Raw genomic sequence first — 19360 nt, forward strand, 5'->3', positions numbered from 1 at the left:
TACTAATGCAACAGGATCTAGATAATTTGGGCAGATGGGCTAAGAAGTGGCAACTGAAGTTTAACCTTGACATATGCAAAGTACTGCATATGGGTAGAAGTAACCCCAGAGAAATGTACCAACTGTGTGGTACTACACTTAAGGTAGTAGTAGTAGCAGATATGAAGTTTTCTGAGCAAAGCAGACAGGCTGCCAGGGCAGGTCATGGGGTTTTGTCAATGATATATAGGAATTTTGCTAGCAGGGAAAAGGAGGTGATTATCCCTCTGTATAAGGCAATGGTCAGGCCACGCCTTGAGTACTGCATACAGGTCTGGAGGCCTCATTTTAGGAAGGATGTAGATTTGCTTGAGCGTGTACAGAGAAGGGCAACAAGATTGGTGAGGGGAATGAAGAGATCCTCTTACCAAGAGAGGCTTAAGTTCTACAAATTGCAGTGGCTGGAGACTAGGCAGATGTAGAGCTGCTGGAACGAGTACAGAGAAGGGCAACAAGATTAGTGAATGGAACAAAGGGTTGCTCTTACGAAGAAAGGCTTAAGTTTTGCAAATTACAGTCTGGAGACTAGGCATCGGCGAGGTAATCTGATAGAGGTGTATAAGGCTTTGAATGGCTTGAGCATGCTCAATGTCGATGGGATTCTTCCTCTTGCTCAGAATAATCACCTGAGAGGGCATAAATTCAAATTGAGGAAGGACGGATGTCGGATAGATGTACGGAAATTTGCCTTTAGCCAGCGGGCAGTTGGTTTGTGGAATAGACTTCCATCACTTGTTGCAGTTGATAGCCTAAACAAATTTAAGGCTCAGCTGGACAGGTATTTCGAACGAACGGAGGGGTGAAATGGGAGTAGTGATTGTGTTTTTTTTTTTTTTTTGGCTGATGCTGAATAAGCTTGCTGTCTTGCATCATATGCTTCTACTAATGCTAATGCTAATGCTAGGCACCTGTGCGGTGATCTGATTGAGGTATATAAGGCCTAGAATGGATTGAGCACGCTGAATTCTGATGGGATCCTTCCACTTGTTCAGATTACCAACCTAACGGGGCATAAATTCAAATTAAGAAAAGACAGATGTAGAATAGATGTGCAGAAATTTGCCTTTAGCCAGCGGGTGGTTAATTTCTGGAACAAACTTCCATCTGTCGTGGAAGTTGATAGGTTAAATAAATTTAAGGAGGTACTGGACAGGCATTTGGAAGGAATCGTGTTATTTATTTATTTTTTTTGGCTGATGCTGCATAAGCTCGTACACTTGCTTTCTTGCATCACATGCCACTACTACTACTACTGGACTTGCACAAAACATGAGTAGTCAAGAAACTCTGTACAAATAGCAACAAATGCAATAGAGCATTACTGCAGCGAAGCAACCAGTTTTTGGAGTTTTCTGGTCCACTGGACAAAAAGACCAGAAAATACCATTTTATCCTAGTCTTTTTGTCCAAACTGCACCACACAGAACTCTTCATTAATTGATTCTCCCTCAAGAGGATGTTTTATTCAAAAAATAGTTTTGGTGTGATATAAACACTATGAAAACAAAAATGAGAATAGGATCCTGTTATAGGCCTAATGATTGCAATAAGTATAACTCCTATATAAAGAAATAGAATGAGACAGTAAATAGAAATGTCTTATTATGGGGGATTTTAACTTTCCACATATTGATAATTCATGATATACTGCCTGTATATCATAAATTATTAATATTTTGCTTATTATATTAATAATTCATGATATACTGCCTGTATATCATAAATTATTAATATTTTGCTTATTATATTAATTGTGGCAGAAAAGTGAAATATATATTATAATTCAGTTATTAAAAACCAGGAAGAAAAAAAGTCCATTGCAAAATTGTAGTATATCTTGGCATACTATGGCTAAGATACAATTGCTATATATATATATATATATTATTATTTAATCAATTAGTAATTAACTGATAAGAAAATTAGTTGTTTACTTTTCATCTTTATTAATAACAGAAAAGAAACAAGTTAATTACTTTAAGAAACTGAACATACTTGAAATGCAAGAGTGCACACATTCCTAATTTGTTTATAGGTATTTCTAAGTTGTTCCCAACACACAAATATTATTACATTTGTGAATGATAGCATTTCTTCACATTGAACATCTGTTAAAATTTTTTAAAGCTTGTTAACTTTGCTTCCAAGGCAAGTTAACTTTGTTAACTTGCCTTGGAAGCAAAGGTGGAAATTTTTTTTAAATGCATAATTTTGGCACTTTAACCATCTGATGCACATAACTCATGGCCTCTATTATACAATTTTTAGCATTTGCTTATTGAATATGCTTAACACAGAAGTATGCTTCAACTATTGGAGACTCAAAAAATTTTACAATAAATTTTAACAACTTTCTTCTGAAAGAAAAAAATGCCTACAATACCCTAAAACCTTTTTAATACGTGAGTGATTGCTTGGTATAAACTTAACTGGTGAATTTTTGAATGCATCAAGTAACTTGATCTTCTAAAGAACAAAAGTCTCGCATTTGTTTGGTGTACACTGCACAGTTTGCAAAGTATGCAATATTTTTACCATGATATCACAAGGCAATCTCAGATCCTAAATGTACTGGATTATTCAGAGAAATGCAAATGTCTTTTATGAAGTCATATTTGATAGATCTAATCTGAGAATCAAAATACATTTGTGCAAACAGGACTACTAAGTAAATCATTACATTTAAAATTTCAGAAAACAGACATTTTTGCATCCCGAAGAAAAAAAGTTTTAAAAGTTAAAAAGTTTATAAAACACTGAAAACCAGAGCATCTGGCCACCCTAAGTCAGGAGTTGGCAACCTGCGGCCCACGAGCCACATGCAGCATTTTGAACATGTAACCGCGGCTCTTTAATTTTTAGTCCACATGTACGACAAGAGCAGCGCGCAGCAGGCATGGATGGCGAAGTTAATATAACATTAGTTTCAGCACAAGCCGCAAACACTTCTCAGTTTAGTTTGCCTGCACATCGCAAGCATTAATAAATAATATTTCAAAAAATATTTTTTAATAAAACACCTTCCCACTCTATCCCATTTCTTAAACCCACCCCTCACAGCTTGAGCTGAGGTGTGGCTCTTCAAATTTTTTTTAAAAATTAGATCAAATATGGCTCTTCACTCAAAACAGGTTGTCGACCCCCCGCCCTAAGTCACTGAGGAACTAACATAAATGAAAGCACATGGAAAGTGGCAGTAAATATTTTACTTCTCAGCATGTTTTGTCAAAATGCTGTTAATTTTGTTACCAAAAATAGAGGATCATTATCCATTGATACATTATGCTTTTTTTAAAAATTTATTTTAAAATATTAAATATATTTTAACGAATTAAATTAATTTGTCAGAATACTACTTTTTTTTTTTTTTTTTTCTATACTGTTTTTGCTTATTATAGAACAAGGTAAAAATAAAAATGGAAGGACTGGAAAATCAGGAATGTCAGGAAAATTTTCAAAAAACACACCCAATTCCGAGGGATAATTAAAAAAAAAACATGGAAATCCCAACCATTAGCAGGTAAACCTACTAATATAATATATTCTCCCCAACCTAAATGATACATATAATTAGAGATATTCCCAAACTACTGTAGGCCTGTGTTAACATGTTTTGTTTGTTAAGAATGCTGTAATAGTATTTTATATATAACAATTTCATGTATTGATAATCAGTATAAAATGCAAATTTCATCTATTGATGATCAGTGTAAAATACAGCCATAAATGCCCTTTCTGGAGTTTTAGCACATATTTTTAAATTCTTATTTTATCTATTTGTGTGTCTTTTTAATGTTTTTTGGTACTTAAACATCCAAGTTTATTTATCACCATGTATCCTTTGCTTACAAATTCCACCTAACTACACCATAACTAGCTGAAGTTTCACTACTTCTAAATAAAATAAAAAAACTACCAATTTAACTCAAATGAAAAAGGATACCATTATCCAATGCTATAATGCAGCATTATCAGCACAATACAATATAGCACTCTCTGATTTGTGACATCTTTCTCCAGAATTACACCCTTTTCATCCACACCATTCCAAAACACTTCTCACTATAAGCACCTAGGCAATTAGGCCATGAGTGAGTGTCTGGGAGTCCAAGAGGAATGTTTAAAAAAAAAAAAACCTAACCACCTTACAACTACATTGTTCACTAAATAGTAACACATGTACTTCCAAAAGAAAAAAATCTTCTTTATCTATTAAAAATTCTATATATGGATACATGTCTGATTTTAAAAATATAAATACACTTTACACTAATTGCTGCCAATTACAAACTCTAACAACTGATAGTAAGTAAGCAGCTGAACTGCATAACAAACTGGAAATGGTGACAAGCAAAATTTCTTAAAATGGGCCCAATTAATTTATAGCATGGAGACACTATTTTATTGTTCCAAATCATTTTTCGTCTCTGGTTTAATTATTTGCAGCCGAGTGTAAAAACTCTTCCAACAGTTTCAGCCATATGCCATTGAGCATGCAGCTGCTACACGTATTATTACCATAAATAACTACAAGCAGAAAATGCTAGAACATTAAATCTGACTGCTCTTTATTTTTTAACAAAATAAATTGTTGACAACATTACCATTACTATAGGCCAGCATCTCTCTCCAATGTATATTCAAACAAATGGGACGGTTTATTTGAAATCTGGCACATTGCTATTAAAATTCAGACTACAAGCATCCATCAGATCCTTGTATTAATAATAACTTTGCAAAATCCAAGCTAATGGATATGCTCTAATCTAATGGGTTTTTATGAAAACAACAAATCGCTGCAAAGTACTTCTTCAATATGAATTTGATCAGGTGAAAAAAAAAAAAAAAAAAAAATCATAGAAATTTCTATTAAAAGAAAGGGTTGTCTTTGATTTGAATAACAAACTGGAAATGGTGACAAGCAAAATTTCTTACATTGGGCCCAATTAATTTATGGCATGGTATTTTGAAAACCATCGTTTCTTACATTGGGCCCAATTAATTTATGGCATGGTATTTTGAAAACCATCTTTTTTTTTAAGTTATAGCATGAATGATTTTTAATGAAAAAAGTAATTACCTTTATGATATTTCAGTATTTTATAATTATTAGCTAGATGGGGAGAGGAGGACTGAATTCAATGGAAGATAATCAGGTCAGTGCTATCACCTTCCAACACTTCAGAGATCCCTCCAGGCCCCATGCATCTGTTGCCATTGCAAAATTTTACATAACTGATAACAGGCTAAAGATCTAAATGTTTCTGATACATTTAACCTTTTCATTTGGGAGTAGTCAGGTTTCCATTACAACTGCCTCTGTGGAATGAATTTTTTCATAGATTTTTTAAAACATTCAAAAACTTAAAACTTTGCAACTATGTTTTTAAATATTAATTTGTTATTATTTTGACCTGATTATCCAACGTTAGACTGAAATTAATATTTTAAATTTCATAACAAATTCATAAAAAATTGTTAAAAATTAATTAAAAATCTTATTGTTTTTATTATTTTCAGTGCATTAATATCACTGTGTTTATTTGCAGTTAAATTTCATTTCATCAATTCCTTGATCTAAATTCCACTGAACTGTGGCTTTTTTAAAATCTGAATCAGATAGCAATGGCCAACAAATGCCATCTCCCTTGATTTTCAAAGCAATTTTTGTGTTGCCATCTATTAAAACTGTGTTTTGAAGACTAAATGCTCAAGGCATAATATGCTATGGGTTGAAATTAACTATATAATATCAGTGTAAATACACCATATTTTACCCATAAGTTTAACTACATGCATAGTGCAATGGCATCATTTAGATTTTATCTCATATTGTGGCTACCTTCACAACAAGATACCAAGTATTGCACTACTTCAAATAAATAACGCTTCTCTAGTAGAGTAGACTACTGTTATTTATTCTCAGTGGGCACCACCACCCAGATGCATTTCGGAGCTCGTTAGCTCACTCATCGGTGGCCAGACAAGTACCTTGGTAATGCACACAGAGTAGTAAGATACAGAGTGGACACTCTCATAGGTGATAATGTTAATTCCATTTACATGTTAAAGTGCACAGAAAGTGGAGCCATCATTGTATGAACATGGAAACAGGCCAGAACATTGCGAAGAGTTCCCAAAGAATTTTCTAGTTTTGTAATTGCGATGGATACTATATCGATTCACTGATTATTAGTAAGAAATATTCATAATTAATTATTCTCCCCCTTTTCTCCTCCAGTTTTTCTTTCCCCCCCATTCTCCTTCTTATACTTTATATTTATTTCTTCAGTGTAATACGGTAATTTACTTATGTTTTCACACATATATAATAATTTAAGAAGCAAATTTTTTAAATATTTTAATGGTTTTTTAATGCAATGGCCACACATTGGCTAAAATGTAGCCTAGAAGGAGAATAAGATGACAGTCATGTGTGCCAGTTGCAATAAACATTAATAAATACAGAATTTTATGTACACACTACTGGGTTCAGGAAGGTAATAATAAAAGGTTTCAGTATAGCACGACAGGTGCACTGGTCTCACTGTACCAAAACCTGCTATAATTACCCACAATTTTATATACGAGTAGTATATATATAAATTCTTTATTAATTAATGTTTATTGCAACTGTACACATGACAGTCATCTTAAACTAGGTGGTAGATAACCCTCATCAACTGGTGAAATACCACCACTTTGCTTATTGGAGGCTTGAAGTGGTGGAACCCATGTTTAGTCTCTAGAGCTAAGTTCCAGTCAACCCTTCCCGATCTCTTCCATCATGCAGTATGATTGATGACTTTGAGGTTATGATGAACATCTTGGCGAGATCCAATATTCCTTAAATTTCGGGGGTGCAGCTCTAAAATGGTGTTCGCAGGCCAGCCGCTAGTTAGTACACCGGACCGAACCTATTGGTCTCTCTCTAGGAGGATTCCGGATCAGCTAGTGTATAATCTTGCTACCTCTACTCTGCCATATAGTGACTGGAGGGAGTCCGAGTAGTGTGTATGTGGGGAGCATTGTCGAGGCCACGTTATGTCAAGGATCGGGGTATATTCTTACCACGTGTATGCCACATCCAAAAATTTCATTACTTCATACAGCATGTCCCACCCACTTTTTCTTACTATTGAATACACCATGAATTGTCAAACTAATAGAGCAAGCTTATCTGCGAAAAGATCTAAACCTCCCAAGGACTTCCTAATTCATTTCACAAATATACGTGGTCTCAATTCTAATCTCAATGATGTCCATTTCCATTTGCAGTCTGCCAAACCCCATGTACTTTTTCTGACAGAATCTCAGTTATCGGTTGATTCAACTACTGCTCATCTCAGATGCCCAAAGTATTCGCTGTATGATTCCTTTCGCCTCAAAGGTGGTACTTGTGCATATGTCCGTTCTGATATTCCCTGTCAGAGACTTGGCAATTTGAAATCACCTCTTTGATCTTCTCTGGCTTAAACTCTCTCTACCTCATTGTGTCAAATTCATCTGTTGTCTCTACCGTTCTCCCAACTCCACTAATCACTTGCAGCTCTTTGACTTCCTCTCTTTGCAACTTGACTTTCTCCAGTCCAACTTTCCTAACAGTGAGGTAATTTTCCTTGGTAATTTTAATGTTCACAACTCCAGCTGGCTTCCGTTTTCTAGTCACACCGACCCAGCAGGTCAAGATGCTGAGGCTTTTGCAATTACTAATGACCTAGCACACATTGTTCATTTACCTACAAGAATACCGGACAATCCTAATCATACAGCAAATACGCTTGATCTTTTTCTCACAAACAACCCTTCTAAGTACACAGTCGAAGTGAGAGGTCCTTTAGGCACTTCAGATCACAACTTGGTGATTGTCTCTTCTCCAATGGAACCTTTATCTCATGGCTATTCCCAACCTCGTGTTGTTTGGCATTACAAGAATGCAAAATGGGATGACCTGCGAGACTTCTTTTCTTCTTTTCCTTGGTCGGATTACTGTTTCGAAACTTCTGATGTCAACGTTTCCTCAGATTGTGTCAGTGAAATTAGTCTTGCAGGAATGGAATCCGTTATCCCACACTCCACTTTAAAATCTCATCCTTTATCTAAACCTTGGTTTTCCAATAAATGTGCTAAGGCTGTTCAAGAGAAGAATGTTGCATATCGTAATTGGCTTCTTTCTAATTCTGCAGTTTCATTTTCTGCCTACACCAAAGCTCGCAACAGTTATTAATAACTGCTTTACAACAGTAAAGCAGTTATTAATCAGTCCAAACTTGAGTTTGAACAGGCTAAGAGTAGAAAACTTGCTTCTTGCCCTGATGGTAGCTGAGCATTCTGGTCTCTTGCCAAAGCTATTGGCCGCAACTTTTGCCCATCTCTGCTCCCACCTCTGTCCAAACCAGATGGTTCTGTTGTCACTTCAGCCAAGGATAAAGCTGACCTGCTAGCATTCCATTTTTCTTCCAGTTCATGTATTAATGATCTTGGTTAAACACCTCCCACCATTCCCAACACGCTTCATTCAATGCCTCCTGTGTTCTTCCATCAAAAGGATATCAGAAGGATTTTGATGAATCTTGATGCTAAGAAAGCTCCAGGTCCTAATGGTATTTCTCCACTTGTTCTCAATACATCTGTGCTCCTGAACTTAGTCCTATTCTTTGCCACCTTTTTTTAACTTTCTTATTCCAAAGGTGTTTTTCCTTCTGCTTGGAAATTTGCTCATATCCAGCCAGTTCCTAAAAAGGATGACAAATCTCTCCCATCCAATTATCGTCCCATTGCAATTACTTCTACTCTTTCTAAAGTAATGGAGAAATCAATTAACCGTCAACTCTTAAACTACCTAGAAACCTTCCGTCTGATCAACGATCGCCAGTATGGATTCCGTCAGTGTCGATCCACTGGTGATATTCTGGCTTATGTTACCCATTTATGGACTAATTCAATGGAAAGGTTCGGTGAAACATAAGTAGTTGTTCTTGACATCTCAAAGGCTTTTGATCGTGTTTGGCACAAAGGTCTTCTAAACAAGCTTCCATCTTATGGTTTGCCAACTGTTTTTAGTAATTGGTTATCCAGTTTTTGCTCTGATCGCTCACTGAGGGTGATGGTAGATGGCTCTCTGTCTTCTAACTTCTCCACTAATACCGTTGTCCCCCAAGGTTCAGTTCTTTCCCCCACTCTATTCCTCTTGTATATTAATGCCCTTCTTCCATTGACTGGAAATCCCATCCATAGTTTTGCTGATGATAGCACATTGCATTCCACTTTCCATTTTGAGAAACCTTGTCCTGCTCAATCAGCTTCAACTTCTTGAAAATCTGCTACCAATTCCTTAAATGCCGATCTTCAGGTAATTCTCCCGTGGGGCAAAGATAACTTAGTTGATTTCAACACTTCTAAAACTCAGTTTGTCTTATATCTCGCAAAAAGGATTCTTCTGCTCCTATGCTTATCTTTAGTGACACTCAGATTTCTAGGAAAAATGATCTCTTTTGGGGATTACCTTGACTTCTAATCTCTCTTGTCACAAGCACATTACAAATATTGCTTCCTCTGCATCTAAAAAACTTGGTTTTCTCTTTCTCGGCGTTACTTTTCTTCCAAACAGCTGCTCACTCTGTATAAATCGCAAATCCCCCCTACTATGGAATATTGTTCTCACATCTGGGGTGGTGCCCCTAAAACCTCTCTTAGGCTTCTTGATTCCATTCAGAAGAGGGAAGTTAGGTTAATTAATGATTCATCTCTAACAGAGTCTTTCCCCTCGCTTTCTCATAGACGTACTGTTTCTGCTGCATGCCTCTTCTACAGATACTTCCATAGGCACTGTTCTTCTGAATTGGCTTCTATAATTCCCGCTCTCTCTTTCAAAACAGTCTGAACACGTGCCGCCACCAGCCAACATCCATTTACTGTCCAACTTCAAACCCACAGAACCACCTTTTCATGTTCCTCATTTATTCATGCACTAACTGCCGTTTTCTGGAACAACCTTCCTTCATACGTATTTCCTGAAAATTACAATCTACAGAAGTTCAAGTCCAATGTCAACAAATATCTTCTTTCGTCTTCTCAACCTCCAACCCAAGCACGGTACTAAGTACTATAGGTTCTAATACCTCTCGTGTTTGGAGTTCACATAAAAAAAAAAATAAAAAAAAAAAATCTTCTTCTAGGCTGCATTTTAGCCAAGTCTGGCCATTATATTTTAAAATATTACTTATTTGATCTTAACTCCATAAATCTACATCTGGTCACTTTGACTAACCTCAACCTCTAGTTTTAGTTTTCGATTTAATGAACTGAACTCCTTTTGACTTCAGTTTTAATTTTTATTTAATTCTTTTCCTTTATTTATTTATTATTTTAGGCCTGGCATCCTATGAAATGAACCCTGCATCATTTAGCTGCTAACCAGAGCCACTAATATATATATATATATATTTTTTTTGTATACTACACAAAAATACAAAGAATCTAGAATGAATGGAAAATTTGGGACACAATTATCTGTGACTAAATTTTGACTGCCTTATTACTGAGTTAGTTATTATCTTTAACAAAAGTAATTTAGCATTCTTTTCATATATATAAATGAATATTAAATGTAACCATTAAAGGCAATGTTTAAAAAGTTACATGGGATAAAAAGGTATTCGGTGAATGAAAGATTAATAAGTCAGGTATGACAGATGCACCTAAAAGTGCAAAGCAGCATTACAGGATGCAAGAGTATATAAGTTGTATTAATATATTGAATAAAGTATGCATAAATGGATGTTAAAGTACTAAGCCAATAGAAGGTGGGAGAACTGGGAAGTAAAATTAGTACAGCAAACTACCAATAAACCAAAAAATAAAAATAAAAGTAAAAAGTGGTACAGCTGTCATCAGATATAGGGGTACATATTTAGATAATGGTTGAATATAGGTAAGGCAAATGTGCTTGAACTGATGTCAGCTGTATCACTTTCTACTTTTATTTTTGTTTTATTGGTATTTTGCTGTACTAATTTTACTTTACTGTTCTCCCACCTTCTATTAGTTTAGTAATTCAGCCCATAATTTTCTTAATTCGTCCTAACTTTTAGGATATTAGCATTCTTTCACCTTTCACATATCTACTACACTTCTTTTTCAACTATCCTCACCCTTCTAGTTACTGGCACTTTGTGTAACTTTCACATCCGTTTATGCATACTTTATTCAATATATTAATACAAACTTATATATATATATATATATATAAAAGAATGTTGATTTAAGTCATAAAATTAAAAGCAAGACTAAAGACATATATGCCCAGTACAAGCGACAAAACTAAATAAATTAATAACAGTAATAATAAAGCAGTGTGTCACAATTAGTATCTTTCTTACAACTGTAGCATCAAAATTCAGATAATTTTGATATTGGAGTTTTAAGAAAGATACAGATAAAGACTGAAACATGCTTATGACTTTCTTGTGGACAGTTCGCTAGACTAAAACAAGCGGGAGTTGTTATCTAGAAATATCTAGATTTCTAGATAACAACTCCCGCATTACCAGGGCAAGTACCCTGGTAATGCAGACATGCCATCACGGTTGCAAAGTTAATTCCACAATATGAGAGGTGCCAAATGGTTGAAGATAATGATAATATTTTGAAGACTAAATGCTCACGGCATAATACGTTATGGGTTAAAATTAACTATATAATATCCGTGTAAATACACCATAGTTTACCCATAAGTTTAACTACCTACATAGTGTAACGGTATTGTTTAGATTTTATCTCATATTGTGGCTACCTTCACAACGAGGTACAAGGTATTGCACTACTTCAAATAAATAACGCTTCTCTAGTAGAGGAGACTACTGTTATTTATTCTCAGTGGGCGTACAGGTAGCCATAATATGAGATAAAATCTAAACGATGCTGTTACACTACATATGTTGTTAAACTTATGGGTACACTGTGGTGCATTTACACCAATATTATATAGTTAATTTCAACCCATAATGTATTATGCCTTGAGCATTTAGTCTTCAAAATATTATCATTATCTTCACCATTTGGCATCTCTCATATTGTGGAATTAACTTCGCAACCATGATGGCATGTCTGTATTACCACAGAGTAGTAAGATAGAGTGGACACTTGTTGAATTACTCCCAGTTCCATCATTGTATGAATGTGGAACTAACACAGCCATCAAAATCCAGAGAATATTATCACGCATGCCCAATGCTAATAAAGCCGTTACCGTACTGTATCTGGATTTGATTGGTGTTAATGGAGCGTACCAGGTTCGATTTACATTGCTTTTATCATTATTATAATTATAATTATTTGTGTAGTTGTCTACTGACATTGTGTACAGAAAGAAGTATATTCTTTTGTAACAAAGCTGGAGTGCGATTTCACTGATTTCTGAAAGAACATTTAAGGTAATTTATTGTAATAACTGATACAACAGGGAAATACGAACTGTTAAAAAAAAAAAAAAAACCTACTGTTAATAGCTAATTAATAATAATTCATAACTTATTACTTTAATTAATACAAATAATGGATTGATATTAATTGAAGTAATGGTTTATTGAATAGTTAAATAATTTAAATCTAGATATTTCTAGATAACAACTCCCGCTTGTTTTAGTCTAGTGAACTGTCCACAAGAAAGTCATAAGCATGTTTCAGTCTTTATCTGTATCTTTCTTAAAACTCCAATATCAAAATTATCTGAATTTTGATGTTACAGTTGTAAGAAAGATACTAATTGTGACACACTGCTTTATTATTACTGTTATTAATTTATTTAGTTTTGTCGCTTGTACTGGGCATATATGTCTTTAGTCTTGCTTTTAATTTTATGACTTAAATCAACATTCTTTTATATATATATATATATAAGTTTGTATTAATATATTGAATAAAGTATGCATAAACGGATGTGAAAGTTACACAAAGTGCCAGTAACTAGAAGGGTGAGGATAGTTGAAAAAGAAGTGTAGTAGATATGTGAAAGGTGAAAGAATGCTAATATCCTAAAAGTTAGGACGAATTAAGAAAATTATGGGCTGAATTACTAAACTAATAGAAGGTGGGAGAACAGTAAAGTAAAATTAGTACAGCAAAATACCAATAAAACAAAAATAAAAGTAGAAAGTGATACAGCTGACATCAGTTCAAGCACATTTGCCTTACCTATATTCGACCATTATCTAAATATGTACTCCTATATCTGATGACAGCTGTACCACTTTTTACTTTTATTTTTAGGTTTATTGGTAGTTTGCTGTACTAATTTTACTTCCCAGTTCTCCCACCTTCTATTGGCTTAGTACTTTAACATCCATTTATGCATACTTTATTCAATATATTAATACAACTTATATACTCTTGCATCCTGTAATGCTGCTTTGCACTTTTAGGTGCATCTGTCATACCTGACTTATTAATCTTTCATTCACCGAATACCTTTTTATCCCATGTAACTTTTTAAACATTGCCTTTAATGGTTACATTTAATATTCATTTATATATATGAAAAGAATGCTAAATTACTTTTGTTAAAGATAATAACAAACTCAGTAATAAGGCAGTGAAAATTTAGTCACAGATAATTGTGTCCCAAATTTTACATTCATTCCAGATTCTTTGTATTTTTGTGTAGTATACAAAAAAAAATATATATATATATTAGTGGCTCTGGTTAGCAGCTAAATGATACAGGGTTCATTTCATAGGATGCCAGGCCTAAAATAATAAATAAATAAAGGAAAAGAATTAAATAAAAATTAAAACTGAAGTCAAAAGGAGTTCAGTTCATTAAATCGAAAACTAAAACTAGAGGTTGAGGTTAGTCAAAGTGACCAGATGTAGATTTATGGAGTTAAGATCAAATAAGTAATATTTTAAAATATAATGGCCAGACTTGGCTAAAATGAAGCCTAGAAGAAGATTTTTTTTTTTTTTTTTTTGGCTGATGCTGCATAAGCTCATACACTTGCTTTCTTGCATCACATGCCACTACTACTACTACTACTACTACTACTATTGGATCTGATATTCGAATATATTGTCATGTATCATTTGTACCCATTTTAGAACAGCTTTATCAACATCTTTATATACATCAACTTAAATCGCTTCTTGTCTGGTCCTACTTGTTCAATTGCATTTTAAATTGATTCTCAATTTTTAAAAATTTTAGGTAAACTGCTTGCAGGTATTGTATATTTCTTGGCAATATCTTTTTCTTAAAGCTCTGGTCAGTTTCATGAAGAATCTTGACTTTATCATTTACACTTAAACACTTTCTCTACAACATGTTTCCGTGATGGTAAAAATTACTTGAAGTGTGCAATTGAAACTGAAAATCAATTTTCAAATTTACCCTATTTATTGCAAAGTTTATAACGACATTTACCTGAAATTTATTAGAAAACTGGTTAACTTTAGTATGTGGTACCCCTTCTGCTTGGTTGTTGCTGAGATATGGCATGATGGAGTGATCGGCAAGTGTAGCATATCTGCATTACCGGGGTACCTCCTACCCATTGCTTTGATAGGCTAGTAATTATTGCTGTTTTATGTTAGATTGAATGCTAATTTTTTTAAAAATTAGTTATAAAGAGATTAACACTTTGATATATGGGATTAATTTTACATGTAATTTTGTTTCAAGGTGAAATGTTTAGCAAAAACAATTTGTAATATATAGAAATTCATTAAATAGAAGTTCCACTATAATTATTTTCTCCCTTCTCTTCTCTTTCAGTACCTAGCAGAAGTCCTTGTGCTGGCACCAGGACTTCAATCCCTGTTTTTCACATTATGTGATAAAGACTTCACTCCCCTTAAGACATGAGCAACTGTTATAATCTTTTTCAGTTTGCCAATTTGGTTATTCTTGAGTAGCAGACAGCATGACTTTTAGAAATTTTGATGGGTTTTCATTCTACAAAACAGATGAGCTGATCATAGAATACATTGATGGTATACTTATGGTTCATGGCCTTAACTTCCCTGGCAGAATATAATTAACATCCAGTATAGCCTATTAACAGTTGAATCTTCCCTGTAAATAAAAGTTATGGGTAGCGTTGTCTCATTAATATTCAGATTTATCAAGGAAAAATTTTAGTCATTTATTTTCACAATGTATTGTGTATTTGTACAGTTTATTCTTGCTTAGCACTTTTAATTTCCTCTGTTTCTGAGACAACAGTTTCTGAGAAAACAGTTTCTGAGAAAATCTGCACTATTGGGAAGCTTTTCCTATGAGATATATTGCAAATAAATAGAAGATCAGGAAGTTTGCAAGTTTACAATCGGTTTGTACTGCTTACTCATTTTGAACTGTAATCTTGCTGTAGTCTTTTGGGTATTTATACTGTTTTCATTACTGCAATCTTCCTGTATACCAGCATTACTGTAATCTGCTTGTGTTAACAACATTACTATAATCTGCTTGTGTTAACAACATTACTATAATCTGCATGTATAATGTTAACCACTTTTAGAGTACTTATATAAATGATGTTTACCATGATTGTTTCATATAATATATGAAATAATGCATCTATTAGCATATAGATTGTTTTAAAATATTCCAGTATGTGTGCTGCTGCCGTGTTTTCTTTGTGTGTGCAGCTAATATGTAAACACAGTTTTAATAATATAATATCAGTGTAAATACACCATAGTTTACCCATAAATTTAATTACATACATAGCGTAATGGCATTGTTTAAATTTTATCTCATTTGTGGCTACCTTCACAACGAGATTCCAGGTATTGCACTACTTCAAATAAATAACGCTTCTCTAGTAGAGCAGACTACTGTTATTTATTCTCAGTGGGCGGGCAAGTACCCTGGTAATGCAGACATGCCATCACGGTTGCAAAGTTAATTCCACAATATGAGAGGTGCCAAATGGTTGAAGATAATGATAATATTTTGAAGACTAAATGCTCAAGGCATAATACGTTATGGGTTGAAATTAACTATATAATATCCGTGTAAATACACCATAGTTTACCCATAAGTTTAACTACCTACATAGTGTAACGGTATTGTTTAGATTTCATCTCATATTGTGGCTACCTTCACAACGAGGTGCAAGGTATTGCACTACTTCAAATAAATAACGCTTCTCTAGTAGAGGAGACTACTGTTATTCATTCTCAGTGGGCGTACAGGTAGCCATAATATGAGATAAAATCTAAACGATGCCGTTACACTACATATGTTGTTAAACGTATGGGTACACTGTGGTGCATTTACACAGATATTATATAGTTAATTTGAAGCATACATGCACCTGTTCCTATTCCTAGTTACCCTGACACATCCCATATACCCACCTGTTTCACGATGACTGCCATCAGTCCCTGAAACCCCCAGCACCCCTCGCTCCAGGTCGCTACTTATTCTAATAGAAGTTGTGCAAGAATCACCTCCACCTCTGCCTGCGGCTACTTTTAACCTTTTAGTCTGTGAATCCCCCCCCAAGCTAGCAATTTTCCGACTCATCTAATACTGCCTCGATAGCATCAGCAAATATTCTTGCACCCTTTCTATTTAAGTGTATCCCATTCCTGTAGAAGCAGTCTCTCCTGTTAACAAGCACAGACCATGCTGAAAAAAATTCTACCCCTTGAGCATTGCACATTCCCTCCAGGGCTGAATTGATTGACAAGGCTCTCATCATGCATTCCTCCTATCGTGTCTGGGCAGAATTGCAGACACTTTCAAATTTAATTTCAATAATTAAGCGACATACTCTGAAATTTGAGTAGTCTCTTGGACGTAGAGAATTTAATGCTAGCACTGGGTGGTTAGATAAATTTAAGAAGCACCACAGAATTGTGGAAAGATTTTTTTGTGGATAGTGTTTATGTAAGTGAAGAAGATTGTAACAGTTGGAGGAACATTTCATTGGAGGAGCAACACCTTAAAGAAACTTTTGGGGAAATGAACCTAAGTATGTTTTTAATGCTGACAAAATGGGTTTATTCTTTACATATTTGTCTAATAGAATACTTACTTTTAAGAATAATAAATGTTTTGATGGAAAACAAAGAAAAGAAAGAATCACTGGTAGTTGGAACCAGTATGACAAGAATTGAAAAATTAAGATTTTTAGTCATCGGAAAATCAAAAAACCTAAGATGTTTTAGAGCACAAAAAATCATTGGAAGCTGACTACACCTTTAATAAAAAAAATTTTAAAAAAAGCATGGGTCACAAGTGATATTTTTGAAGAATGGATATTAAAAGTACAGCGTATAACTAAACAAAAAAAGATAAACCATGTTGATTACTGGTAACTATCTGGCACATCCTGCCAGTATTTCTGCGAAACCTGAAGTATGAAGTTTATGTTTTTATCACCAAAAAGTAACATCAAAACTCCAGGCAATAGACCAAGGCATTACTAAAAATTTTAAATTTTTATTGTTAAATTTGTTATTGAAAGAGAACACTAATGAAGATTATGAATGCATTACAAGAACATAAAAACCACCTAGAAGTTACAATAAACCTTAGCGACTGTATTTCTGAATTAGCAAAATCTTGGAAAAACAATATAAATAAAATAAATAAATTTTCTGTTTATACTCCGGCACGACAACCAAGTCAGTAGAGTTTACAATAAATCGTCAATACAAATATTTATCGTATTTAGTAGTCACAGGCTTGAACCCCGGTCCACTCAAGGAACGCGTGCTATGCACTCTTGCTCCTGACCACTGGGCTACGTCAGACCTATAAGTGAATACACTATTCAAAATTGCTTTTTGAAAGTGGGATTTGCATTGACTACAGAAATTGAACTGCCACTTTCACAATTGAAAAACTTTTGAACCTTATTAGAATCATCTGGAAAAATCACAAACACTGGATGATTATGTTAATGCAGATCAAGAGCTGGCTACAACAGAACATCCAAATGATGATGCAATACTATTGAACAGTGCTAGGCATGACTATGATCACAAAGAAAGCAACAATGATGATGACGCTGAAGACACATCAGAACCCACAAAAAAGCCAACTTTCAAAGAAATGATTCATCTGAGCTTACAATTTTGTGAAAATGTTCCTGATAGTGTTTTTAATGTTCCAAATAAATATGAGGTTTTCTTTGAGAATAAGACATTTTTTTAATTGTACTGTACAAAAGAAAATTACCAACTTTTTTAATTTGTAATTTATCCACAATAATTGTGTAAACATGTAATTTAAAATGTTTTTTGAAATAAAATATATTAAAAACAAATGTACATTCATATTCATTTTTAGTTTCTAATTAGATAACAATTTTAAATTAAAAAATATATATATTCTCTGTATAACAAAAATTTTCTCACTGGATTTATTGAATTCATTATAAGGAAGTTTGGCTGTATATTCATTAAGCCTTTTTTTCCAAAAAAAACTGTTAGCACAATTACTAATGACAAGAAACAGCAGCAAATTAATAAAAGAAATACAATTATAGAATCCTAACCTCATTGTAATATTAAAAAAGTTATATAAAATGTGTAAAGATGAAAAAAAAAACATTTATTAAATAATACTTACCTAATTTTTAGACATACTGCCTGGTTATCTGGAATGTATTTACACAACAATGAATGAAGCTGAGTATTTCCCATTCCAGTAATTAATGCAAGACAGTGGCAAGCAAACCTAGGGAATTTTTTAAAAAAATACATGAAATGAACTGCAACAGTAAGTGATTTCCTATTCCACTCCTACATTAATATGGAAAATATATAAAAATAAAATTACATTATTCACATTCAAGCAAAAATATCAGAAACACTGCCTCAGTAGAAAAGTGAGTAACTGTTAATGACACACTGTTACACAATGTAATTGGCTCATCCCAGCATATGGAAGATATTAGAACAGCTATTACAAGGGGTGGTCAAAAGGTTCTGAGATCAGAGTATACATGTATTAATAAACTACAGTATGTGTTTTATGCTCTACTCTCAGAACTTTCTGACCACCTCTTATATACTGAAGGAAAGAGATTCTGCAATAGGAACCATATTCTAATACTTTTAAAATTCTCTGAGATCCAATGATGAACATCACAAAAGGTACTACCCTCCTCTATCGCATTCCCCATTTGCAAACACATATCATGTGTGACGGAGAGCAGCGTTCGCCCCAGAACCTATTAAATGGGCGCACCGCCCGGCTAAAATTTAAGCGATCCTCATGGCACCGTATAGTACTGCTTACTGACCTCGATCAATATTAATTTGAACATACTATGCGATCGAGGTCAATGCAACAGGAGCATATAAT

The 19360-nt window shown here is 34.0% G+C and overlaps 1 protein-coding gene across 1 annotated transcript in view; it reads right to left on the minus strand.

The window, feature by feature from the left end:
- LOC150081532 (midasin) overlaps positions 1–19360 on the minus strand; it is a 1449634-nt gene that overhangs the window by 1365132 nt on the left and 65142 nt on the right. The window contains exon 5 of the mRNA XM_090380238.1: positions 18623–18730. Within this exon, the coding sequence (XP_090236364.1) occupies positions 18623–18730 (108 nt within the window). The remainder of the gene's footprint in view (positions 1–18622; positions 18731–19360) is intronic.

Source organism: Mastigoproctus giganteus, chromosome 8, assembly GCF_048544385.1.
Source record: "Mastigoproctus giganteus isolate SK-2022 chromosome 8, ASM4854438v1, whole genome shotgun sequence".
NCBI classification, from domain to species: Eukaryota; Metazoa; Arthropoda; class Arachnida; order Uropygi; family Thelyphonidae; genus Mastigoproctus; species Mastigoproctus giganteus.